Source organism: Apiospora hydei, assembly GCF_038363865.1.
Source record: "Apiospora hydei strain CBS 114990 chromosome Unknown utg000009l_segment0_segment0, whole genome shotgun sequence".
Taxonomy (NCBI): Eukaryota; Fungi; Ascomycota; class Sordariomycetes; order Amphisphaeriales; family Apiosporaceae; genus Apiospora; species Apiospora hydei.
The window spans coordinates 4,800,982-4,827,184 of record NW_027117368.1 but is presented as its reverse complement, the minus strand read 5'-3'; the positions used below and the strand labels follow the sequence as shown (position 1 = coordinate 4,827,184).

Genomic DNA, 26,203 nt, shown 5'->3' with positions numbered 1-26,203 from the left:
GATGGGAAGAAAACAAGACGCAAGGAGAAGATCGAAAACGAAACAAAGCAAAAACTCGGACGTCTATGTCTTAACAATGATTCCACCGAAGCGATCTAGAACGCATGGATTGAAACGCATTGCCTACTAGTATGCTTAAACACCGAGACATCGCCAGCCAGCCCGCCCGAGGAAAAAGTAACCTTGCCCTCTCCTCTCGCGGTCGGTCGCGTGGGAAATGACAGTGCATAGTATTCCGTAGTGGCCGTGCCGCTACCGACGACTCCATAAAATTCAAAAATAGGCTTCTGTCGACGCCGCTAAGTACGCAGAGAAACAGGACTAGGGGCTTACTGTCAACCTGCCCCCCCTGCAACGTTCGCCTAGCTACAGTAGGGGCAATTGACGACGATCGCTTCGCCCTTCAACTGCAAATGGGCATCCACCCAAGGACCAAGCGGAGCGGGATCCGCTCGTATCATACGAATCGTTCATGCCGAGACGGCTGGTCCGTTCCCTACCGGCGGTGTGTACTTTATAGAATTATAAGGCTTGCACTTTTATATAAGCCCGACTAGTCCACGAGATGGACGAAAATGTCAGTTATTGCCGCTACGAGAGCCTCGTAGTAGCATTCTTGCCTTTGAATTACGGTTTCGGATCGACACCAGCGACCGGTTGACTACTAAATACCCGAGACTGTGAATGAAGCACCGATAGGAAAGGGCGCAAAGGCAAACCCACGATAATTCCATATTAATACCACGCATTAAGGTACACACCATGAAGCTACTTACACCCGGAACTCAAGGACGTGTCTCGTGCCACCCTCGACTTGGACACTAATAGCCCGATCTTGATCTCGGCCCGTCACCACATTGTCGGCCATGACCTTCGTTGAGCCGCCGTAAACCACTTGCCCGTCCAGTACAACCTCCGTCCGCCGCCCTTGGCCCCCATCCTCGTCACTCGCACTTGGCACGCTGATCGTCCCTGTTGTGCCGGCTGGCGCATCCACGTCCACATCAATACGGCCGTCCTCGACATCGTACGACCAGCTGACTTGCATCGGGCCTTGCGGGGTTGGGACCTGCCCCTTGGCCCACTTCAGGTCGCCCACGACTGGCTTCACGTCCCAGGTGAGGAACCCGGGCGTCGCCGGCGTGACGCCTAGCACGTAGTTCATGCACAACGGAATGATGCCTGTACTCCAGCCGTGCGCCATACTCGTCAAAGCGGCCTCGTACGGCTGTCCGCCGGCCCCGATGCCCTCCCAGAATGTGATTCCCGGATCTTGCGATGCCATCCAGCCGTACATGCGGCGCATCTGGTTGAGCGCCGACTCGGTCTTGCCGGCACGGAACCTCGCTGCTATCTCGAAGTATGAGATGAACGGGTAGACGAGTTTTGAATACCCGGGTTTGATGCCGTCGCCGTCCGCGTCATAGAAACTGTTGCCATAGCGCTGATAGTTTGCCTTCTCGAGGTAGTCTAGGATGTCGTTCGCGGCGGATGAGGTGTTGGATGGCAGTGGAACGATGCCCGCAAGGATAGCAAGACTGTTTCCGTCCTGGGCATGGGCTTTACAGCCACTGCCGGTGCAATTCCGGTCGAAGAAGGCCTTGACGGCGGGGTCCCAGAGCTCGTCGATAAATGCCTTGGAGACCATGGCGGAACGATTACGCCATCGGGCCGCATCGTCGGGTTTGTTCAGCATGGATGCTAGCTCCGCGGCGCGGTCCAATGCCAACACATACAGCGCGCTGTAGTATGCCGCAGAGCCCGGTCTATCGATAAACGCGTAGTCGCCGTAGTTCTCAGGCCAAGCAGGCTTCGCAGGCCGAAGAAGCAGGAAAGTGGAGTTGTCAGTGTTTGCTGGATAATACGTATCCAACACCTTCAGTAATGCTGGGTAATAGGATTCGATATACGAAACATTCCCCGTGTACAACACGTAGTCCCAGCCGCATGACACCCACCACAAGGGATAGTCAAACAAAGTGAGTGCGTAATTTTTGCTGTTCATGTCAGAACGTAGGTTTGGAAATTAGAGAGAGAGAGAGAGAGAGAGAGAGAGAGGGGAGGGTGGATACTCACATGCTGGCAGGTGGGATCCATCCGTCGTCCCTCTGGTGCTGGGCCAAATCTTCCATGACGTTTCGAGCGGCCTCTTGGATGTCATGTGTCAAATAGCTGGTAAGCGCCGACACGGCCAAATCGCCCATGTAGGGGTCGCGGTCTCGTTTGGGGCCATCGTGGATGACCGTCTTTCCAACGAGAGACTCGCTAGAAGCGTTGCGAGGCTCTGTGTCGTTCTTGCGGAAGACGTCAATATTCATCTCAGTGGTGTACGCGGCGTCGTACCACCACTGTGTTAGGTTCGCATCAGAGCACTCGAACCAGCCGGTGAATGTGTCTGGCGTCCCCAGATACCCGGACCATTCCAGACTCACAGACGAAATTGCCACATGGCCAAACGAGGTGGTATGGGGTGCATCATCGGGCAGCGCATCCATCAGAATCTTGACGTATCGGAACCCATGCAGTCCGTCAGAGCAAACTTTCTTGTCGTGCTCGTGCTCGCAGCCCCATTGATTGGTCCATTCGTACGGTTTGGATTTCACCGCGATCTAGTCATCCGCATTTAGTGGTCTATAGGGTGCAGTAAGGAGCTCGGCGACGCTTACCTGGTCAGATCCACAGGGGACGATCTTGAGGTCCTGACAAAGAAATCAGTGACTAAGCGCGAGGCATCAGGAGAGGGCAGGAAACGTACGCCCACCGCATTATCCGATCTTGTGAAGTCGCTTCTGTCGGTGAGGAACTCCTCCGTCTCCGAGAAGATGAGCCTGAGCCCCGGGTCGCCTCTAGCGAAAGTGTCGGAGCCAGCGAAGGCGATCTTGAGCAAGCCCACCACGTTCTGGCCAAAGTCGAGGACGAGGGTGGGGACGTCGTGGTCGCTGGACGCGTTGCGCGCGCGCGTCAAGTGTGCCACGCTCTTCCCCGTAATCAGACCCTGGACATTCGTGACGTTGCCGAGCGTGTAGTTGGTGAGAACCGCCTTGGGGGTGATCAGGCCGCTCGACGGCGCACGCACGTACTTGTGCCAGCTGGGCTCATCGCCGGCCGAGGCAGAGTGGCACGAGATCCAAGTATTGAATAGGGTCCATACCACTAAGAAATGCAGCCGCATCAGCATGTTGGGCAGAGAGAGAGAGAGCGAGCGAGAGGGCGCGCGAAACAAGCCAAGATAAGAATACAGGCTCACCGACCAGAACAAGCGAGGGCAGCGATCAGAAAGTATGGTCGCTTCGTCCTAAATACCCAGGCAGTGGACGGGATCAATCTGGAGGGGATGAACCAGGAACATTGCCCAGCGGAAGGTGCATGTGCACTCGGCTGCAGTGCAACGTTCTTTCCTCCCGCATCATCGCTTTTGGCCCTGATCTTGGGATGGGGGTTGTCATAATAGCCATGGTCTGGATCATGATCATGATCATACCCATGCCCGTACCCTCCTTCCCTCTTTTCGGAGTAGTTGCAGGGAAGGCGGGAGACTCCAGAACTACTGCTGCGGGGTGCAGGTGCAGGTGCAGGCGAGGGCGGGGCATCTGCCCTCTCCATTACTCGCTCGTGCATTGCTTCTTCGTATTGAAAGTGCTGTTGGTGATCATCCCGTGCCGTGTCGAGTCGGCGTGACGCTGGACATTGATGGGGTGTACGCGGGGAATATTAATTGTGTCTCGGGATCTCTTGTTGCGGGATGATTGTTAATAAACGATCCGCCTCTCGGAAAGGGAACGGGTGTCACGTGTGCTTGTTACACCCTGGTTTCTCCCTAGAGTCAAACGTTAGGTATGTAACCAGCTCGCCGGCCAGGCTACGCGCATATACGAGAGCCTGATAGGTTGGCTTATCAACCAGCCCTTCCCAGGTCATTGGAGCAAAGCAGCGACTGCTGAATTAGCACACCATCTTTCGTTGCATTCGAGATGGTGCATGCAAAAAAATCGTATCACGGCTGCTCGATGCCGGAGGCATCTCGGCAGATTCACAGCAACATCAAATGCCATCATTTAGAACCTAGTCATTCATTATTGGGGCAATCAGTTGGCCCTCTTCTACCATCTCTCTATATATGTGTATGCTAAAAGGAGACCGAGTCCAATTCCCCTGCGCTGCCGAACAGCGTAGGGGATTGACCTCGCCCTCCTCCTCTATATATCCGTGTCCCACAATACGCACACCAAAAATAAACTCAACAAGAAACACGCATAATTTTAGACACCGTTTCGCCTGCAAATGCTGTAAACACGAGCTAAGGGACTTGTACATCAGTAGAGCCAACATGCGCCACCGTGTACGGGCGCATGCTGCCTAACTGAAGAAAATAAATGATCATGTCGTAAGGCCACTATGCGATCTTGGCCATTCTCTTCGCCATACTGTTCCAGCTGTTAGTTTATATTCTCGGGGCGATATCAAAGTGAGTGGATGAAACTTACAAGTCATAGAAGGCGAACTGCGACGGGCTGGCGCCGAACTCGTAGACGAAGCGGGACGCCAGGTAGCTTCCGAAGATGGCCCGCAGGTACGCGTTGGGGACGCGCTCAATGATCGTATCCAATCCGATCTGCTCAAGGAGGAGCTTGGGGAGGGCATCTGCCAGAACCGAGCGTCGGATCTTCTCGTTCTCCCACAGATCAGACTTCTGAAGCTCCTCGTCAAGCTTGGTGATGGCTTCCGACAGCTTGTCCGAGAGGATCGAGCGAGCAGTTCCCGTCTGCTCGTGTTCCCGCCAGATCGCCTCGAACTCGAGATGTGCGTTGTTGCAGATGGTATCTTGGACCGATTTGACATAAGCCTTGTAGAACTCGGGAGCTTCGCCCCTGGCATTGTGGCACATGTGCGTGACGAAGCCTTCGTCGTCGAAGCTCAAAGAGGCCAGGACTTCTAACGAGGAGGACGTGACACCACCCTTGTTCGCAGATGCGTCCTTGAACAAGATGCAGCCGGCATCCTCCAGTGCCAGCTTGGCATCCTGGGTAATGAACAGGTTGGCACCTTCCACAATGTATGGGATAGTCGACTTTCCGTCCTTAATGAGCTTACCGACAGAGACGAGATCAATGGACTCGGGTCGACCACCACAGGGGACGAAGCAGTCCGTGAGGCCGCTCTCGCGAAGGTGGTATGTGTTTCGGAAGGCGGTTCCGTTGCTGATGACTTCGCCGGTCGGTAGCGTCAGGTTGCTATCCTCGCAAAGGACACGGTATCCGTCCTTGGAAAGCTTCGAGACGTCGAATTCGCCAATCATGGCGCGCTTCTTGGCGAGGCGGATGAGCTCCTCCTTGTCGATTCCATTGGGGTCCACCAGAACACCCGAACCATCGACGATGGACGTGTAGCTCTCGTTGCTGAGAAGAATCTCGTTGCTTCCCAAGTCACCATCGGGACCGCCCGTCTGCATCTTCTTGACCGTCGCAGGGTCGAGGTTCTTCTTGCGGTAGATGCCCTTAACATATTCTCGAACAGAGAGCGTCGTCATGCCGTAGTGATCGTGAGGAATGCCACCGAGCTTGGGCGACTTGCCGGTGAAGAAAGACTTCCACCAAGGCGCTCCACGAGCGCGGGCATGCTCGGTTGCCCAGTTGACGAGGTCGGCCGTGTTCTCATCCGGGCCCATGAAGATGATCTCCTCCTTCCTGTACAGGTCGACGATGGGGTTCTTGATGCCCGGGGTCTTGGCGGGGAGGAGAAGGTCAAGGATGGAGTCGATGTACTTCTCGAATGCCTCTTGCGCCTTATCCTGCTGCTTGGGGTCCAAGAGGATGACACCCTTGGATCCACCTTCAGGGATATCCTTGTTCTTACGCTGCTGCGTGCTCGCCAGGCCGTAGTTCTCGTCGAACAGGTTTCTCGCGTTGATGGCATAGGCTTCCTTGGAACGCGACTTGACAATGCGAATGCCACCACGAGCGACGTCGCGGAACCGCAGGTGGAATCCGCGAGACTCTCCCGAGATGACGAGGAACATGCCGTAGAGGCGCTTGGGGTACTCGATCTCGGGAAGGAAGGCGGGGTCTAGACGGAAACTGAGAGCCACCTTGGTCGGGGTGTAGTAGTTGGTCTTCAAGATGGCGTTGTTGAATATTCTAAACGCAGTCATCACCATCTCGTCGTGCTCATTCGCGACCTCGCGGCTGATCTTCTCCTTCATCCTAGCGTCGGAAAGAACCTCAACGGCAGGGGTGGGTGCGACAAAGTGCTTCTCGAACCCGGCGCCGGCGCTCAAGTGGACGCTAGCGAATTGCGCATAGAGCGTGCGAACCAGAGCCGGGTACGCCGTGATGATCTCCAGGATGTAGTCCGGAGTGAACGTCTCGCTGCGCAACCTGCGCTTCAGCTTGGAGAGAATGCCGGCGTGGACGTTGTTCTTGGGATCCAGTGCTTGGGTAAGCGAGACGTATTCGGAGCCGAGACGGTTGAGGAAGTGCTGAACGAAAACCCAAACACAGTGGCCATAAATGGCTTCCTGGAGACTCAACTCGCCGTGGGCGAAAAGGTCGTGCAGCTTGTTCTGCGGAATGCAGTACAGCAGCGAAATTTCCTTGGTGATCTGGTGGATCGACTGCTCCAGCGGGGTGCTACCGACTCGGTAGCCGTGGTAGGCGCGGGCTTCAAGTAGATACTCATGACGGTAATACCGTTTGAGAATTGCTCCACGTACTTCCTGGTGCTGGTAACACCATAGTAGTGGTAGAGATCGCTCAGGGCACTGAACATACCCCTCGCGGTGCGGGAGCGGAAGGCCACGACCAGACGCTTCTCGGGGGAATCCTCAATGTCAAACACCTCGATGACCGGGCCGGTCCTGTTCACCGCCAGGGTGATGATGTCTTGGTAGATGAACTTGGTGTTCTTAGTCGCCTTGGTCATGAACATGCGGTCGGCAATGACCTCGAGTCTGGTCTCGTCGGGAGGGGGGTTCGAGTCTACAAATTGACATTGGTAGACAAAGTAGCACCGCAAAGACGCCTTGGAGTCGGGAGACTCGGACAAGGTTCCGGGAGATCGGAAAGTCTCGACGCGAAAACGCTTGGTGCCGACATGGTCCAGGTACTTGGCCTCCAGTCTCTGCTCATAGCGGGGACCAGAAGTCGCCGTTTGACCCGGCTCGCTTGTGTCGATGTAGATTGCGTGGTCTGATGCCTCCATATCGAGACGGATCTCTTCTTGTTTATTCGGGTGGTTGTGCGCGGCCACCTTGGCAGCGTACAGCGAGGTAATGTGAGTCGCGATGACCTCGGGGCTTTCCAGCTGGAAGTAGACATCGTCGATGCCGAGAGAGCTGTAGAACCACTCGATTTGAGCATCTACGAGGCGCTCGGGGATCCATGCCTCCTTGAACAGAATCTCCTTGACTTTTTGGGGGGTTAGCAGGGACCGTAGGGACACCAGGACAGCGTCGACCTACCTGATTGCTTCTGTTCTGCCTTTCCCTTGAACTCGGGCGCAATGTATCCGACGGTGGCAGATCGCAGGACCCGGTGTCCGTTGCCATTAGTCTGGGGAACCGAGAAGTGGGTGGGCTGAGGGGAGGGAGTACGGCTCGGCTCCGCCCCTCCCTGGAGCTGCTGCACCAGCTTGTTGATGGGTCCGTTGACCGACATGCTGGGCGATCTGGAGGCGTCAGGTGATTCGGCGTACTCTGGAAACCTGTCTAGTGGCAGGTCAGCTGTCTGAAGGCTCAACATCCTGAGGAAACGTGCTGCTGCTGCAAAGACAAAGACCGAATGCGAGTATCCGACTGCAGGGCAGAGAATAGCCTCTGTGGAAACGGCGGCGCCAAAGACTTTATACCCCGAACCAAAGGCTGGGGGATTGGGCCTGTGCCGTGGGCATTGGCTAGACTACAGCCATGACAGAGATCTGCAGATCGTGTCATTGCGAGAGATGGTGCTATTCAAAGCTTCAGGGGCTTCCGGTGCGTCGTTGGCGGGCAACCAAAAAGTTGGGCAAGGCAGAGGCGAAGGCAAATGCCTGCGATACCCGAATCGCCAAAAGGTACATAAACAATTGCAGGGGCACTAGCGGGCATTGGGAATGCAGGGGATGGGCTGGGCCGGGCTGGGCTGGGCTGACGGGGCAAAAGCACTGGCACGAACGAGATAAGCCGCTCAGGTGGCACCTCGAATGCTATCTCGGCGACCCGTTTGACTGGGAGCAGAGTAGAGTAGCGCCCGCTTCACCGCTCGACCTCGTGTGATCGTGGCTGGGTACGAGAGAGATAAGACAGGCCGGGGAATCAAAGAGCAACTTACCGGGCTAGCTTTGGCTGCTGTGACCCTTGACTAGCGGTCACTGAAATCGGCTGCAGTGTATGCGGAAGGATGGGATGAGGAACAAAAGTATGGTTGCAGCCGGGGCTGTCGCAGCGAGAGCGTCGGCGGTTTTGTGGAGGAGTGTTGCGTTGGACGGACGCAAGAGGTGTTGTTGTTTTGATTGGGTTGGTTATGACGATGTTGGTGTCTTTTTTTGGAGGGGCAGGCTGATGTACGATGTACCCTGGTTCGTAAAGGTTGGAAGGTTTGGAGGGGGCAATCGAAAGGTTCGACAAAAGCAATATCCACCACAAGAACACGATAATTTCACTCCAGGGCTCCCGAGAGATTGAGGATAAGGACACACGAGTAAGTAGGTAAGCTGGAGGAAGCGAATCCGCAGCAGGTGCCCGGCTACAGTCGAGTCGAGCAAGGGCGAATAAGGGGTAGGGAGGTCTCGTTGGTGATGATGCTACCAGCTCTAGGGCGAGAAGAGGGAGGGTCTGCACAGCCAAGACCGGAAGCTTGGGCTGATGACGGGCTTGGGAGAGATCAAGGCGATTCCGACGAGATAAGGAAGCCTTCCCAGCTGAAAGAAGGGGAGAATGGAAGCAGCTAAAAGATAACGGGAAACTCTGTCCCCTGGAACTAGGTGATTGGTGCTTGGAGGTTAGGTCGTGATACCAACCAGACGGCAAGGGCCCAGACGGACGGGCGTTAGGGGCCTCTTATATACTGCGCCCGTCGGATCCGCGTACGGCGCAATGGCGTGCGATTCCCCTTGACCTCATCCAGGCCCAGGCAGGGCAGGGAGAGGGCGCGAGAGGGTGAGAAGCTACAGTCGACGACCAGGACCATGACTCTAGTGATCATGAGCTTTGCTGTCATTACCAAATAGAAATTCCAGGTCGCCCTGGGGCTGTTCGAGGATGGCGGGCAGGGATGCTATTGGCCCGGAGGCACGGTACCTGATCGTCGTACATGAAAGGCCGATCCATTAGATGCCTTTAGCGTGCTAGCGCCGCTGCCAGTCATCCACGACACTAACTCCCAAGGGGCATGTGCATCCTCAGCAGTGCTTGTAGTACGTCGCCGCACCCACCGTGGTGCCGGTTATTCGAGGCTCATTGTTCATCCCAACTCCAGCATCCAAGGTCCAAGGTTGCTCCACCTGCTGATTGCGACGCTCTCCAAACCTGCAGCATCGTGAGGTTTTTGTTGTTTCTGATACGCCTCAAGCAAGGCAAAATTCCCACGGCCTTTCGGCGGATGTTTTAGTGAGGCCGGTGGTGTCGACACCCGCGGAGCTTTTGGTGGACTCGGCCCAAATTGCCAATTGATCAGTGTAGATTGCCAGGTACGTGGCTACATACTTGCCAAATACCGCTGGCAGGTAACAACTGTCTCGTATCAAATCAATTGCCATGTATTGAAGAAAGAGCCTCTAGATTGCCTGCCTAGGTAGGTACTCTACTTACACGCGGCTTGCGAAACCGGCTCTCGAGGATGGCCCCTTTTTTCCATGACTTGTTCTGTTGGAGCCGGTCGTACAAGGACGAAAACGCTTGTTCTTTTTCTTTCGCCCTTTCTAATTTAATCAGGGGTTCTATCGAAGTCCGGGACTCGGTAGTGCAACAATAACGGCTTTTCCCTCCCGCAGCCCAGGAATGTTTGGATCAAGCGACCGTCTGGGGTGCGCTGGCCGACGATCGAGAGCGGCCTATGGATAAGCTTCTTTTACCGCCTCCTGTCTCCTGCCTCCTGCCTCCTGCCTCCTGCCTCTTGCCCCCAGGTCACGAACGTGGAAAGATGCAAACTTAGCCGTCCCCTTTCTCAACTGGGAAGCCCGCTGATCTACCCAGACGGGGACCGAAACGAAGGCGATCAATCAAGCGAGACTTGCCCAGCGCCCTGGCCCATTACCTGAGGCAATGGGACCTCGCCCCGTGATAACATCATCGATGGAGAAAAATCATGCCAAAAGGGTTTCCCCAAGCCGTAATCCGGGGAAGCAATTTGGCATGATGCCTTCTAACTGTTCTGGGCCTCCCCCATACAGTTCATTAGGAGATCATTAGGGGATGGCCCTGGCGAAGAGATTTCAACCCCGAGCATTGGCGGTCCCCCGGCATCCCCCCCAGCATCTCCTGGCATCCACCTTCCCCGCGAAAACCCAGCTCCTATTAGCAAATTGCAAACCATCGCGGAGTAGCCAGCGCATTTAGATTTGCTAAGATTTGGTAAAATTTGGTAATAGCATAGTCCGCCGACCCCATGGGGGAGCCACGAGGAAGTTTTTTTTTCTTACGGCGGTCAGAAGCGGGTTGGCAGTGCTTGGTAGAGCGAGTTGGGCCTGTTGGCGTCGAGTCGAGTGGCCTCGTGGTCGCTAAGCGTCTGCTCTGCCCCTTGCGATCAAGTAAAATGGGGGTAATAGTTACCCCATCAGAACCACGGGCTACACGTCACGAGCATGGCAGAATATTACCACGAAATTGCGTAAAAAATCGCAGCGACCAGAGAGACCAAGAGCAACGATCGGAACAGGGGCCCTCGGTAACACTGCAGCGGGTCCGGGGTAGGCAATTGCAGTTTTCGCAGTTGGAGAGTTGAGGCGTTGAAGCACGCCTTTTCCTCCATGTCGTCGTAATCCCAGCAATGCATCGAACTTGGGGTTCGGCAGGTTCCAGGCAGGTTAGCGTCGCGGCGGCGGCTCAGGCTCGGTCGGGTAGGCCTGGTTGGAGGGAGAGCATCAAACAGGCAATTTGATCGATCAAATCAATTGATCTGGAAGTATTCCAAGGTACGTACTGGGTGGCCTGCTAGCCGGCTACAGGCTGCTGCCCTGCACTGCATGCTCAAAGCCCGGCAAGCTTCCCTGCGCAGCCGTTTATTCAGGGGGTGAATCGTAAAAGAAAAGAAGAAAAAAGATCAATTGTCAACAATGCCTGCTGGTCCAAACCCCGTCGCTCGTGTACCTCGTGTAAATCTCGATCGGCGCTGCGTGCATACGGGAAAGCGGCCGCTGTAGCGTTGAAGCGCACTGCCACAGCCCTCTGCAACTGGAGTTTAACGTTAGCAGTCTTGCGTTACGTGTGCGGAAGACCCGCCAAGCCAATTTCCGTAACCCAAACTCCGTGACAGAATGCGTTGAAACCCACGGCCGCATATCACTGCTCCTGGTAAAACCAACATGAAGAACATCAGAACGGAACTTTAGCTGTAATCTGAAGCTAGACACATCAGATGACTGCCCCGAGATGCACAACACGGCTACAGAATTATCAGACAAGAAATGCCGAAGATGGCATATCGACAACAGACGACAAAAAAGCATGGGGAATTGGGGGCGTTGCTTATTTGTCAATCGGATAAGCCGGCGATGTCATTCTTTCATGCAACATCACGCCAGGGAGGGGCCCAGCACGAGAAAAAAGTAAAGGCCGTGGGCTATGTACTACGCATCTACAGGTACGCGGCACTGTCATCTTTCGTTGTTCGTGCTCCTCCCTTCCGCTTCGTGCGTTTTTGCTTCTTTAGGGGCGACAGCGATGTGTCCATCTCCCTGTCGCAGAGCTGAGAGTGATACCGGACGCCTTCGAGAAGCCTCCGCTCTCGTCTGATCAGCCCATTCGAGCCCAGAGGGTGTGACAGCTCAATGTTTGAAGGTCCTGCTACCCAGCTTTCCAGGTCGTGTCTATGGCGGCGACGGCCATCCTATCCACCAGCGAGAGAGCATCAGAGCACAGGTCAACGATCTGCGTGGAGTCCAATACAGGCTTGCGCAACCAGCTGCATAATTGATCATCAGGCACCGGGCCCTTTCCCTCCGCAGCGCTTCCCTCGTCAGTACTATGGCTTGGGCAACCTGCTGCGATTACGGCAATGCATCGCATACATCGAGCTGTGCACGTATACTCCCAAGAGCCGGGGTATGCGGCTCGCCTCGGCACTGATACGCATCGTGTACGTGCACGGCGTCCGTGACGGGGCCGGCTCTGCATTCTACCTCGACGGCAGTTGGGCGCACCACGTCCTACGTAGCATCGTGCTTGATTTGTCGCCCACTCATGGCCGCTGTCGACAACTTCCTGCATCACGCCAGACTCTTCTCCGAGGAAATGCATTGCCGGTGGCATGCGGCGAGATGCAGTGGTGGCCTGACTAATATCGACAATTCATGTCAGCCACCAATGCACTCACGCCTGGGATATGGCAAAAGCCTGTATCACGAGAAGGACTTGGGTATAGAAGGAAAGGACTAGCCTCGTCGGTATGTGCAGAGTGTCGACATGTCATGCCCAAGTAAGCGCGTAGAATCATGAAGAGCATGCGTGATGCGGTGCAACTCGGACATCGTAAGCACGCCACATGAGCCCATTTAAGAACTTGCTCATGTCCCGAAGGTACAATAGGCAATTTCAATGTCTGTGAGTACCTCGGGAGTCAGGGTATGTAGCCATCTGTCACTTTCCAGGGGCTAAAAAGTAGGATAGTAAGTAATAGCAAGTGAGCTATCACCACTATCACAACTACCATCATGCCCTTGGGGACAGGCCCATACGTTTCCTCAGATCATGCCTCTGACGACTCCTCTAACTCTTTCGTCCATAATTTAGCCAACTCCTGGGGCAGGCCGCAGCAGCCCACTGGCTGTCCTTAATCAAGTATCTCTCATCCGTGCTCTTATCACTGGAGACCCCCAAGGCGCCAATCAGTTCCGATGTAACTTGATTATTGGCCCCTTGGTCCAGTGGGACGGGAAATAACGTCTTCTGGCTCTTCGGTTTCCAGTTTCGGTCCGTGTAGGGAGCCAGTAGTCGTGTTATCTCTATCAGCCGGACTCTCCAATTCGACTCTTCCTCGGCGATCTTGGTGAAGGGCAAAATGTCGAGCACTCTCACTTCACCTTGACGGATAGCCGCCAGAAGAGCTTCCCCGTTTTTGATGTCAGCATTTTCCTTGTGGTGGAGCAGGAGTTTGAGGCCCATGACATCTCCCGTCACTGCGTGATAAGCCTCTGTGAATAGTTTACCGGACTAACCGATCTCTAATGGCCCGTCCTATCCTCGTCAACTCAAGCTGGGAAGCCCTATCCTCCACAATAGTCACCTCTTCAAAGGCCTCCTTTAGCGAATCCAGACTGGGGGTTGCGTGCAGAAGCCTCCAGAAAGAAGCAGGATCTCAACGCCAATACTTGCATCCAGTCCATACCGCAGAAAGCATGAGACAAATTCCGTAAGATAGGAGTTGTGCCAGACACCACTGATAAACTCTTCAGAAGCCCATCGTGTGTTGATCGTTAGTCCGGCAGCAGCTGGGCCGGTAGCAGCAAGGAGCAAGTTTAGAGCCGGTTTATTGTGATATGCCAGACTGACTGGGGTGAGTAACACACACTATAAACGTCCGTGAGAGGAAGAACAGTACCTGCTTCAAAGGTTATACTGCATTGCCGGGCTACTTGAGCGTATTGAGGGAAGACGAGCCCAAGGAAGATGTTGTTCTGGCCGAGGACATGAGCATCCAGACTTTGGTCAAGTCGTTTGCTCTCGAGTTGAACGATTTTATCGGAAAGGAGTAGTCCATCGACTTCGTAGTCACGGCAGCTCTTCAGATCGAGTCGTCTTCCACCGATGTAAAGAGCGGGTGCATCTCTCTGGAACCTTTGATCCCGGGAGATGATGTCAAGTACAACTATATTGGCCTAGAATCCTTGAAATTCTTCTTCTCTGTACAAAAATGCAACCACTGCCGAAAGCTGGGACGAAAGCCGACGACGAAAAGGGGGATATTTTAGGTCAAGGGACGTAGTATTCGAAGCTCAGTCGATAATCCCTGCTGCCGATCCTTGTTTGCTTTCTTCTCGGCCTTTTCACTTGATTCCTGTTGGCTTGCCTCGATCTAAGTAATTCGTCCATATTTTCGATAGTCTCATGACCTATCGTAGCTTGGATAGTAGGCATCGAACTCATCAGAATGTAATCTTTTTTTTTGAAGCACACCCCACGCTTCTAAAGCAACACAGCATGACCTCCGTGTTCTTGTTGGAAAGTATGGGAATAGCCAGACAAAACTTGACGATTTGAACCAAAATGCCTACCAAAGAAATATTTGAAACACTGACCTGATTGGTTGTGTCGTTTTTCGTCTTCACAGGTGCCGAATTTACAGCATACTGCTGCGCCTCAGAATCTGCAGTTTGCCTTGTGGGTTGCCTAGCGCCTTGGAGGTGCTTCGCCCCCAGGATTTGGAGCGGACTGGTCCTTGATTATGCCTTGTCGCCGTAAGCACAGAGAGCAGGAATACTTATTGCCCTTCATCACATTATTGCAGGAAATCTGAAGCTGACCAGCTTGTCAACATGTCCAGTAAACTTACGAGCAGTATGTCCGCTGAGCGCTGTCTGAGCATCTCGGACATCACTATCATGTACTGGGCACAGCAACAACAGGAACCGGAGACTATTGGTTGCACTCAGCCGGCTTTGCGCCGCCAGTTAAAATCTCAGGAGTTCCATGAGGATACCCTTCATGACTCTTGCTGGTTCTCTCGAGATTCCTCCATGTGTATCTTGTAAGTCGCAATTGGATGCCTGCATTTTTTCCCTTGCTGATCGAGCTAGGTTCGCGAGCGCCAGTAGGATGCGCGGCTGTGAGCGCTGCCGGCATACGCTCCAGAAGACCTTCGGCATACCAGACCTATGGTGGACGGACCATTGCAAGAGCTCCAATGGGTATTTCGGCTGTGAAGTAAAACGAGATGCTGCTGGCCTCTTGAGTATTAGTAGGTCCAGGATGAGGATGGAGCCGCGCACGGTTTCTGACATTTAGCAGATACTTGGGCGTACTTTGAGATGAAGCTGGTGGGCCAGGCCGCCCAGTACGAATGGCTAAAAGTGAATATCTTCACACACTGGGTAGCATCATCAAACCAGCTGTCAGTCCTCGTATTCGATGCCCATCCATCTTTGTCCGAGCGTATCGCTACATCGTTTCCCCCCTTGGAAACGGAGTACAGGCGGGATCCTTTCTGGGCATACACCAAGTTGATGGACGAGGTTGTACGCATTGAAGATGTAGCCGTCATGGCGATCCGAGACTATGTCAGGGCGGTAGAAAAGGAGGCGCCACAGGAGAAGCCGGAACCGCCATACCGCTTTCTGCACGACATTTCGCGCCACGCTGTGCACGTCACGGAAACCCTCGATGTCGCGATCGAGACCATGGATGGGATGCTGTCGCTGCACGAGTCTGTCAATGCCCAAGTGGGAAACGACGATGGATGGCAGACGGTGCACGGGCACCTGTTGTTCTCTCAGCAGCTTCTCAAGGGCCTGCGCTGGCGATCAAAGGCGAACGAGAGGAGGCTTCAGAATGAGATCCAGCTTGCGTTCCACATGGTGACGCAGTACGACTCCGGGGTGTCGGTGGCCATCGGCAAGGCTGCCAAGGAGGACAGCGCAGCCATGAAGACGGTTTCCATGCTGACTCTGGCCTTCCTGCCGGCCACCTTCATTTCCAGCATCTTCAGCATGTCGTTCTTCAAGTTTGACACCGACACGGGCTGGACCGTGTCCAACAACTTCTGGATATACTGGGCCTGGGCTGTGCCGACGACTCTGATCACGTCGGCGCTCTGGTACTACTGGCAGAAGCAGAGGGTTCCCGGGAGAAGCCAAACAGAAGAAGGACGAGGACGTGAGCGGCAAAGCTTGAGTTTGGGTGTCTGAGTTTGGGGATTTTGTGCGATGAGTACCTCCTTAGGTAACTTACCTCTTACGGAGACCTGCTAGTAAATTGACCAAGAATTCCTGTACCCCACCTACTCGATCTGGCCTAAAGCGAAAGGCGATGCGACTCGAAGGCGGGGTTTCATCTTGATCTCGTCTCAAGCATCCGCCCGCAGCTAGCCGACGTCGCCATCTCAGATCCCAATATTCGGGCAATTGCTTATCTCGACTACCTGCCTTCCTACCCCATTTCACTGCAACATAAGACTTGCTCGCGGTCGTGCAAACTTGTCGCTGATTACCTCCGGTGTAGCCTTGTCCCTGTCTCTCCCCGACCAACGTCATCCCCCATGTCTCAGCCGCTCGATCTCTCGGCTCAAGCCGAGGTACTAGACAGGGAGGACCAACTCCGTTCCTTGAGGGACGAGTTCGTCATACCTACCAAGGCTGATATCAAACGACAGACGCTAGCCACCCAAGGTCGGTCTATCTACTTTTAGCACCTGCGTAATCTACATCTCGTGCTAACCGGTATCCTCAGACTCCCATGCCGTGAGCCCACAAGAAGACCAGGTGCCATGCACCTATCTCTGCGGCAACTCGCTTGGACTCCAGCCCAAGAGGACATCCACGCGCATCAAGCAATACCTAGACACATGGGGAACCCAGGGCGTCCAGGGTCACTTTAAGCCCCTCGACGATTCGCCATTGCCCACCTGGCTACATGCGGATGAGAAGGGAGCACAACTAATGGCTCCGATTGTGGGGGGCAGACGTGTCGGAGGTTGCAGTGATGCAAACGTTGACGGCCAACCTTCATCTCTTGATGACAGCCTTCTATAACCCGGATCCTAACGGCAAGCACAAAATCATCCTTGAGCGCAAGGCATTTCCCAGCGACCATGTACGTGGCCCAAATGACCCTTACCCCTATTCGAGACTAACATCGACGTTTGCAGTTTGCGGTACTTAGCCAGATCCAACACCATGGCCTGTCGCCAGAAACGTCCATGATTACTGTCCAGTCTCCATCTTCTGAGGACAATGTCTTGACGACTGACGACATCACCTCGTTGATAGCAGAGCATGCCTCGGACACAGCTTTGATACTCCTCCCCGGTGTCCAGTACTACACTGGTCAGCTCCTCGACATCCCAACCATCACAGCCTTCGCTCGCGAGCGTGACATCTTCATCATCTGGGATCTCGCCCACGCCGTCGGCAACGTGCCTCTGTCTCTTCACGACTGGGACGTAGATGCTGCAGCTTGGTGCACCTACAAATACCTCAACGGCGGGCCTGGCTGCATTGGTGGAATGTTCATCAACTCCCGGAACAGCCTGGTGACAACAACGATTGCCGACAATACACCCGAGCGTGGCTACGGAAAACGGCTGTCTGGATGGTGGGGGAACGACAAGGGCACACGCTTCGCCATGGAAACCAAGTTTCATCCGGTGAAAGGGGCTGCCGGTTTCCAGCTCAGCAACCCCAGCATTTTCGACATTACAAGCTTGACTGCTTCCCTGGAGGTCTTCGAGCTCGCAGGGGGTGTGCCCGCCCTCCGAGAAAAGTCCAAGAAGCTCACCGCATTCCTACAACATTGCCTCGAGTCCATGTCGCAGGATGCCAGAAAGCTTTTCCGCATCATCACGCCCACGGAGCCGGAGCGACGAGGCGCCCAGTTGAGCCTTTTGCTTGCAGACGGCTTGCTCTCGGTCACTATGAAGGAGCTCGAGCGAGCCGGAGTCATTGTGGATGAGCGAAAGCCGGACGTCATCCGCGTTGCCCCTGCTCCTCTGTACAACACTTTCAGCGACTGCGTGGCTTTCGTACAAGCCTTTGAGTCGGCGCTGTTAACAGAGAATGGAAACAAGACCGCTTAGATGTGATAGATAGATTATGCCACTACAAATTTTAGTATTTATTAATTCTGGATAGATGAGCCCGTTTATACATGGGACTATCATCCTTGTCCGCAGTCTACATGGATCTCCACAGGCCTATCAAAGTGAGATACCACTGGAACTTATTTTCGTCGCCACAAACAAAGCTTCGCTTATTTGTTTCCAGCCCCATATTGGGCAGGGTTGGCATTCTGTCACACGCAGATCCAACAGTCACTCTGCAGAACCAACTGGCATGCAGCATCGGCCCAACAGGGGCCTACATTCCGGAAGGGCTACGGCGCCTAAGGGTAGAAAATAAAGGAAGGAAGGACCTTAAGGTCCCCTACGATATATATATAAACCTTACACTCGACCTCACTTTAAGTGAGAAAAGAACTAGAGACCCTAGAAGTGCCATAGTTAAATATTAGCTGAATCAGATCCAAGCCCTTCAAGCCCTTGTCACATATTCCTGGCGGCGGCACGAGCTCCTGTCGCGTCATGGGACCAGATCAGTTCGTACCTCGGCGGCGTTTTTCCAATGATGTTCTTTGGCTCGTTGGGAAACATTTCCTAGCGTCGCCCAGAGATATCCTGCGCTTGACCCGGACGTTATTTGGGGCGTTGGAGCCAGAATTATACATCGCCGATGTACTTCTCGCCAAAGCATCATCCCGAGAGTACCAGAAGCCATGCCACATTTGCTACAGGAGGCACCTCATGTGTGTGTACCTCGACGGCGGCGGCATTATCCAAGCCATCCGACAGAAGCAGCATCAAGCTATAAAAGTCCATCTCGGCCTCCCTCCGCATCTGGCCGACATACTTGAACGCTTTCCGTGACTCGGGTGGACCTTTGCATGTTGCGATGAGGCTCTACGTCTTTGACATTGCGGACATGTTTGACCATGCTGGGAGCGATCCTGAGCGGCTAAGGTTTCCTGGTGTACATCGTTGTCCAAGCCGAAATCCGAACACCCCCCCCTTTGGGGTCCTCGTGCTAACATGGCTCTTGGTTCAAGAATTCCCTAGGTGCTCCCGTGTTTGCTTATATCTGCGGTGTCATCACCGTTGTCTTGAGTCAACCTCGATTAGGCTGTGTTCTCTGCCAGTGCTCGCTCTGCTGAATGGTATCGATGAGGCGGATTGCACTGTATGGATCCGGATACACAAACTCGTCGATACCTCTTCTGCCACCGACTGGCCGTATGCCTCCGAGAACTTCCCCGTGGCATTGCTGTCATGCCCCTGCGAGAAAAGATCCCGAGGTTAGAGTTTTGGCGAAAACTTGTTGGCTTATGAGTACTACGAAGTACGCCCTCAAATTAGTAATATGCGGCTTACAAGGGCTATACTCAGATAGTAAGCGTCTCGGTTAATAATACTAGGTCAGTCGTGGCGATCTTTCCCCAATTTGTTCGTGAGTATAGATACATTGCTTCAGGAAAAATGAATCCATAGAGCCAGACTGTTCCCCGTAATATCACACCAGGCAAGTACGCAATTTAATAGACTCATGAACGAAAAGCACCTGCAAAGATGTGTCGAGGTCAAGCCATTTTCTCCACAAAACTAAACGCCGGAATTCGGAACCCAGTGTCCGCCAGTATATCTATAGATTAAGGGGCCGTAGTAATAACACGCACATCAAAACACAACAAAATCCGCCGTCAACTACTCCATGGCCCTTGGTGCGAAATATGCGTGTAGTTAGATGTTGAGGCAGGGGACGATGAGAAAACCGCCGGAATCCACCGTGATGGGTCTGCCATCGGGCCGTCATTGCACATTGGTGACGAAGCCAGCCTCCTTACGATTAGGCAACCAACGTGCGATCCACCCACGGAAACGATCAATCAACCGCCATCGCACCGGGATGATTACTTTGGTAACACCAAGCATATAGTGAGTAAGAACCCCCCTTGCCTGCAGCAAACTGTAGACTGTCAACAGATTCTTCTCGCCCCAAACATGGCCACCACTTTCTTATCCAGCTCTGGCCCAACTGAGCTGCTTGTCCTTGTTTTACGGTCTTGCGATTCGATAGCAGACGTCCTGGCTTTTGGGGACACATGCCGATATTTACGCAGCGTGTTGCGCAGTAATACATCAACCATCCTAAGAGATGTCGGAGCCGGCAGTGTAGTCTGCTTCGACGAGGCCCTGGTTGCTGTGAGTCCCGACTTTCTTCTTTGTGTACTTGCCCGGCTTGTGCTGACCAGCCCACCCGCAACAAGGTCCGCGCCATACAGATATGCATCGACGCAGAGCACCAGGAGCAACTACCGCCAGCAGATCTGCAGCTCGACGATATCAGCGCTCAGCCTCTCTCCCTCGAAGAGCTCCCACGCATCCTGGACCTTGACCATTGCGTGCACGCCCTTGAGGTATCGATCCGGCACAAAGACGACTTCGACTTGCACGAAAACTGTCTTCCCGAGAGTCCGGAGGGAATGCCCGAGTGGAGTACGCGCCTGCGCAAAGCCATCTACCGCAGTTTCGTCCTCGGCGCTGCGCTGTCTCGCGCCTACAGGGACCCCTTCTTCGACGACACGGAGAAGTGGCGCGGGATGGAGGAACAGGACTACTCTCGCGAAGACTACCGGTATCTGGAAGGCTTTGCAGCGTACAGCATGCAACCGACCCCGGAAGCCGAGCATGCGACGTTCGGCCCAGTCGCCGATTGGCTCGTGGGCAGGATCCTTTCCGATGATGCCGGTCGTCGAGCTCACTCTTCGGCCTTTGAGCAGAAGGAGGGCCGCGCTGCGTGCTGCAACGACTTGATCGACCCCGAGAGCTGGGACAGCGACGCAGACCGCCCTTGCCCTCTCCCGAAAAGGGAATCTTGTCAGCATTCCGACTCCCACTTTATCGCCTGGGAAGTGATGCAGGTGCTCTGGGTGAGCTGCCACATACAGTCGTGGCCCGCCTACTCACGCGCGTGTTGTGACACCAGCCCGGTCGACCGCAGCCGCCACGAGGAAGAAGGAGAACCCCAGGATCTTGATCCCGACCCCCAAACCTACCCCAGAAAGGCCCACGTGGTTCTTTTCGGCCATTTCAGCCCCGAAGAGCTACGCATCCCGGGTATTATCCTCGACGATCGCAAGCCTAAATACGACGAGCCCAAGATCCTGGCACGTCCCGCAGTTCGAAAGTCTGCTCCGTCGGCGTCAGGGGCTGATGACCAGCAGCGGGTGTTCTACAGTGAAGCTGGGTTCGACGACTTCTTGGGATTTTTGGGCTCTGTTGAACGTCTTCAACAACGCCGGCAAGCCAAACACGGTTGTAGACTATTGCGAATCTCCATTGCCACCCCTGACTTTCAAAATCTTTGAGTATGTCTTACGCCGCCATCTCAAAGTTCGCTTCCGAGATGGCGTGTTTGATGACGACGATCCCGGTTTCGAAGTCCGCGCTGATTTCCATGAGTTCCTCATGAGAAACGCCATAGTAGCCAACAACGAAGAATGCCAAAATGACGCATGCTATGCCGAAGGGTCGGGTTTCCTTGTCGGCCTCGATCCTCTTCCAGAGCTGATTCATGGAACTTGGTACTGGGGAACTAGATGATTGTATTCAGTATGCTTCTTGGGATTTTGTCATGCCCAGTCGAGTTGACAGTCTCTCCTTGCTAAGCCAATTGTGTAGCAATCTATTCTGCATCAGCAAGAACGAGACAGCAAATCGAAAGGGCAAAAAGAAAACATACAACACCGAGGATTCCCAGGTCGTCACCGACCCTAGTACTAATTCGGCTCTCTGCTGCTTATATATGGGAGAGCGGACGGGATCCCTAGTATTCAGCAGGATATGGTCGTATGTGGTAGAAGTCTGTCGCGAGAGGGTTTATATTGCAGAGCTGTATACTGTGTACCTTGGCAGCTTGGAGATATCATGACACCCCATCACGAAACCCTCTTTCTTGAGATTGAGCGGAGGTTCATCCCCATCCTTCCCCTTGAAATGCGAAGCTGGGCGTCTCAAGCGGTCACATCAAGTTGAAATGTTTATGGTGCTGTTATTCAATCTCTCATTATTCATCTATGTGATTATGTCATATATCCGTTTTGTATATCTATAGGGGTTTGCAAGCGACACCAGCCAGCTCGTTCGTGAGCAGGTGCGTGACCCGCTTCTCGCCCTCGCCCTCGCCCAGCACCAGGTCCATCGTGGTGCTCCAGCTGGAGGTGGCGAGCGGCATCTGCACCTCGTACAGGACGTACTCGTCGCTGGGCGTCTTCTTGTCCGAGCGCTCGAGCGCGAACATCTTCTTCTCCAGCTTGTTGATGACGATGCCCTGGCGCGGCGTGCGGAACGCGAGCTCCATGGCGGCCTTGGCGCCCTCGGCCTGGTCCTTGCGCACGGCCGCCGTCACGGTGAAGGGGAAGGGGTTGGTGGGCGTGGTGGTGTCCATGCACGACTGCGACTTCTGGTACAGGATGGCGTCCTGCACGGGGTAGAAGCCGGTGCCCTCGTTGTCGAAGACGGTGGCGGCGCCCGTCGAGGGCTTGGTGAGCTCGATGGTGAAGCCGCGGATGCCGGTGCTGGCGTCGAGCTGCGTCTCGAAGCTGAACCACTTGAAGAGCTCGTTGAATAGACCCGTGGACGTGCCGCCCCTGAGGCGCTCGGGCTGCGTCTCGATGGTGCCGTTGGTGGCGCCGTCGCGGCTCGTGTAGGCGAGGCGCACGGCGAGGTCCTCGGGGTCCCGGTCCGTGACGCCCTCGGTCACGCGCACGCGGATGCGGCCGGCGAAGTCGAGGGTGCCGTTGCTGTTGAGCGCGAGCGTGGTGATGTAGGGCTTCATGTCGAAGGACTCGAGGGGCTCGGTCAGCTCGACGCCGGCGGGGACGCTGTCGATCATGCGCGCGAAGATGTCGGCGCACATGGTCTTGAACTGGGCCGGGTCCTTGAGGGCGTTCATGGTCTTGTTGCCGTCGGCGCCGAAGATGCGCTTGTCCGAGTTGGTGGTGTCGTTGTGGCCGACGACCAGCGGGTTCTCGGTCGAGCCGTCGAGGTACTGCGTCGCGATGGCGTTATCGAACTGGTAGGGGTGCTCGTTGTCGTTGCCCTCGAACCGCGACGTCTCGCCCTTGTTGGCGTTCTCGTTCATGTCGGGGAAGTCCTCGTGGTGCACGCCGCCGAGCGTGTGGCCGCAGGCGACCATGGCGATCATGTCCTCGGTGTTGAAACCGGCCTTGGCGAAGATGGCCTTGTGCTTATCGAGGTCCTGCTGCGGCTCCGGCACGCCCAGGACGCCGGCCTCGGTGGCGTCGATGCGGCCCATGCGGAAGGGCACCTTGGGCCCGCCGCAGCTGGTCGTCGCCGTGACGAGGCCCAGCGCGATCAGGTCCGCAAACGACACGTCGCCGTTGTAGTGCGCCGCGAAGAAGCCGAATGTGTCGTTGAACGCCGTGCCCGGGTTCTCGGCCCGGTCGGTCTCGAACAGGATCGAGGCATCGAGGCCGCCCGTTCCCGCCGCCGCGTCGTGCGTCGCCGCGTCATGATACGCGGTGCGTACCCAAGCGGCAGCATCCTGGCGGCCCTTGACGCCCGTGTTGAAGGAGCAAGGGTTCACGTCTGAGTGGAGCCTGTTAGCGGGCGCGGTCGGGGGGCTTTGATCGCGGTTAAGGATTGCTACTCACTGTCGATGAAGCCGTGTCTGATGAAGCCGGCTTGCAGACTGTACAGATCTTCGAGATAGTCGTACTTTGACGGCCATACGAAAGCGGCACTGGCGAGATGGGCGCCGGTGATGACGTATGATGTTATCGTGGTCGACCTCATATTTGCGGTTTTCGTTTTCTAGTAGCGACTGTAATCCGAGGGCAATTGGTTTCAGAGCCCGGTTGAAAAACGTTCGGAACAAAGTCCGAATAAATAAACGACTGGATGCGATCTGAGATGCGCAAGTGGATGATTGATTAGACTGAATGATTGCAACATCTTCGCGGCAGCCCTCGGACTCTTATAACGAGATCGCAAGAATGTCGAGCTTGAAAAAGGATGCAATCTCCGGAGCTGTTTGAAAGAAGCAAAGCTTGCAGTGCGGACCGTGGATTCTCGTATCGATGCGACCGGGGGCTTGGCATTGCTACTTCATGCGGGTGGGTTTCTGCTTGCAGAAGCTCGTGAAGGCCGCACTTCTGAGCGGAAGAGGGTCTGGAGGCGGAGTAATAGCTAATAGAGTCGAGACTAGACTCCTGGCCCTGGGATCTATCCGATCCAGAACCCTGCAGCCCGAGCCAATACGGCGGCCCCTTGAATTACAAACGCCATCAGGGGTTGAGGAGTGACAGCTCGGCAAATGAGTGCCGGATCCTTGGGCTCCTCGGGCCTAACCGTGCCGGGGTGCTATTTTTACCCCTAAGCGGAGACGGAGGTGGGTTGCTCAATCACAGAAACCGCCGGGTAGCCCGTGTAGCAAATGGGTGGGCGCGCCCGTGATTGGAGCACGAGAATCGACCCAAAGCCACAATTGAGTCTCGTCTCGTATCGTATCGCTAGTTCAGACACTCCAGAAAAGCACCTCTGTAGAGCGGTAAGGGGGAAAGGCTGCCCTGCCCTTTGGGACACCGCCAACGATCCAAACTCAACATAGTTGTGGTTGGTTACAGCGCCATCTCTCCTTGCAAGTTGAGGACTTCCTGTTCCTCCACCGCCAATGTCGCGATAGTATACGGCAGTCTATACGGCAGCCCATCTCCATCGAGCCCGAACTCTTCATCGAAGAATACCCAGCCGCCCGTTTGGTTGAGAGTGAATTCACACATGCCTTCCAAGATTCCCGTGCGCGGCCCGTCGTCGTCTTGACGAAGAACATTACAGTCGACTCTTGCCTTCCTACCCTCGACCCAACTCTGCTCGTATATAGGCCCATCCCATGGCCTCTCCCAGTCGCCGACCCAGAAGGTCACGCGCTCCAACTCGGCCGGGCCTACTTTCTTCTCCCTCATGAACCGGAAGATGTCCGATACCGACGTCAGGTCGAGAACCGGCCGCCGGTATTTTCTCCGGCCTTGCATGCCCGCGAGGGCCAAACTTCGGTCGTTGGGCCACCACGTATACAGTCGGACGCGAGGTCGAGCCAGACGTCGGCCGAGACTAGCTGTGGGACCGACGCGACCGCCTCGAAAATATCCCATACCCTCGGCAATGCGCTGGATCTGCGACACGTTGAGCGCCGCTTTGGCCGGGTCAAAGTACCCGGAGTACCACGGCTCGTGAGACCATATCTCGAGGCGTCGCAGCGACGGGCCGTGACGGTCCAGGATGGGGCCCAGGGCTGCGGGGTCCCAGCTAGGGTCGGTCCACACCAGGCTCTCGAGCCGCACATCTCGCGGCAACGCCGCAGTGAATAGTCTGACCGCAGCATGGCGGGGCCCATCGCGCCCGGCCCCAACGGCGAGCTCCTTGAGACGGCTCGTTAGATGCCGGGCGCCAACGTCGACAAAGTATGCTGGGGCCCCCTACGGCGAACTCGAGGCGCTCCAGTGCGCCCCAGTCCATGGCCTCGAGCCACAGGTCCAAGTTGCGCAGTTTCAGCCGCTCACGGGGCGTCGACCACCATAGCGCCCACCACCTCCGGAATCTACCGCTCTGGATCCACCAGAGGTAGTTCCAGTCCTTGGGCTGGAGGTCAGCCCAGTCGCTCTGGTCGAACTTGTAGCCATCGAGCTTCAGGGACTTGAGGGTGGGATAGTAGTACGAGAAGGAAGTGTCTCCTTGCTGTTGCTCTTCCCTGCCACCGTTGCCACCTGTGAAAGGGAAGGGAAAGTTCCAGCGGTCGGGCCACTCGGAGCAACCTGCTAAGTAAACGCGAAGGTCCAAGTGCTCAATGGTGCCGCGGCAGGCGATAAGATGATCATGCACGGCAACCATAGTGGACAGGCCCTTCCAATCCGGGATCTTGGCTTGGAGGATTCCATCGGCCGGGCAATTGGGACTGTCGGAAATGCCGGCAGCCGCACTAAGTGCCATTATCATGACGAATAGCAATGGTATGGACATGTTGCAGAACCGTTCGCTGTCTGGTTGGATTGTTACGCGTGGTTGACCGTCACTAGGAGTTTAAGGCAGCTTCAGCAGCCAGCCCAAGTTAACACGACACTGTAAAACTGATGCGAAGACTTGTCATTCTTAACAGGTGAAAAAATGCAAATGTGAAAAGTCGCCGACCTCATGCCACCAACCGAGCCGTGAACCAACAGCCTCTCCCATCTCAAGTTGCGGTTCATCTTCCAAAAATTGTTGCCTAGAATAGGGCGTTGCCACAGAATGTTAGG

General features: G+C 55.1%; 7 protein-coding genes across 7 annotated transcripts; 3 read left to right on the top strand and 4 right to left on the bottom strand.

Annotated features, from left to right (window-relative positions):
• Nucleotides 1-772: 772 nt before the first annotated feature.
• Nucleotides 773-3,178, bottom strand: PG997_013318 (alpha-L-rhamnosidase; the record flags this gene model as incomplete). Its single annotated transcript, XM_066817632.1, has 4 exons — nucleotides 773-1,997; nucleotides 2,077-2,609; nucleotides 2,667-2,699; nucleotides 2,756-3,178. The coding sequence occupies 4 exons, from the start codon at nucleotides 3,176-3,178 to the stop codon at nucleotides 773-775; spliced, it is 2,214 nt and encodes a 737-aa protein (XP_066663324.1).
• A 1,215-nt stretch (nucleotides 3,179-4,393) lies between these two features.
• On the bottom strand, nucleotides 4,394-7,736 carry PG997_013317 (NAD-specific glutamate dehydrogenase; the record flags this gene model as incomplete). The annotated part of the gene is given in 4 exon segments (XM_066817631.1): nucleotides 4,394-4,424; nucleotides 4,485-6,657; nucleotides 6,672-7,403; nucleotides 7,457-7,736. The coding sequence occupies 4 exon segments, from the start codon at nucleotides 7,734-7,736 to the stop codon at nucleotides 4,394-4,396; spliced, it is 3,216 nt and encodes a 1,071-aa protein (XP_066663323.1).
• Nucleotides 7,737-14,661: 6,925 nt separating this feature from the next.
• PG997_013316 (uncharacterized protein) lies at nucleotides 14,662-16,029 on the top strand (the record flags this gene model as incomplete). Its single annotated transcript, XM_066817630.1, has 3 exons — nucleotides 14,662-14,873; nucleotides 14,923-15,083; nucleotides 15,134-16,029. The coding sequence occupies 3 exons, from the start codon at nucleotides 14,662-14,664 to the stop codon at nucleotides 16,027-16,029; spliced, it is 1,269 nt and encodes a 422-aa protein (XP_066663322.1).
• Nucleotides 16,030-16,379: 350 nt separating this feature from the next.
• PG997_013315 (uncharacterized protein) lies at nucleotides 16,380-17,915 on the top strand (the record flags this gene model as incomplete). Its single annotated transcript, XM_066817629.1, has 4 exons — nucleotides 16,380-16,509; nucleotides 16,571-16,813; nucleotides 16,863-16,933; nucleotides 16,989-17,915. 4 exons carry the CDS (start codon nucleotides 16,380-16,382, stop codon nucleotides 17,913-17,915), a joined length of 1,371 nt encoding a protein of 456 aa, XP_066663321.1.
• A 1,974-nt stretch (nucleotides 17,916-19,889) lies between these two features.
• PG997_013314 (uncharacterized protein) lies at nucleotides 19,890-21,491 on the top strand (the record flags this gene model as incomplete). The annotated part of the gene is made up of 3 exons (XM_066817628.1): nucleotides 19,890-20,090; nucleotides 20,141-21,206; nucleotides 21,283-21,491. 3 exons carry the CDS (start codon nucleotides 19,890-19,892, stop codon nucleotides 21,489-21,491), a joined length of 1,476 nt encoding a protein of 491 aa, XP_066663320.1.
• A 505-nt stretch (nucleotides 21,492-21,996) lies between these two features.
• Nucleotides 21,997-23,705, bottom strand: PG997_013313 (WSC domain-containing protein; the record flags this gene model as incomplete). Its single annotated transcript, XM_066817627.1, has 2 exons — nucleotides 21,997-23,498; nucleotides 23,564-23,705. The coding sequence occupies 2 exons, from the start codon at nucleotides 23,703-23,705 to the stop codon at nucleotides 21,997-21,999; spliced, it is 1,644 nt and encodes a 547-aa protein (XP_066663319.1).
• An 824-nt stretch (nucleotides 23,706-24,529) lies between these two features.
• On the bottom strand, nucleotides 24,530-25,904 carry PG997_013312 (uncharacterized protein; the record flags this gene model as incomplete). The annotated part of the gene is made up of 2 exons (XM_066817626.1): nucleotides 24,530-25,327; nucleotides 25,392-25,904. 2 exons carry the CDS (start codon nucleotides 25,902-25,904, stop codon nucleotides 24,530-24,532), a joined length of 1,311 nt encoding a protein of 436 aa, XP_066663318.1.
• Between the last annotated feature and the right edge of the window lie 299 nt (nucleotides 25,905-26,203).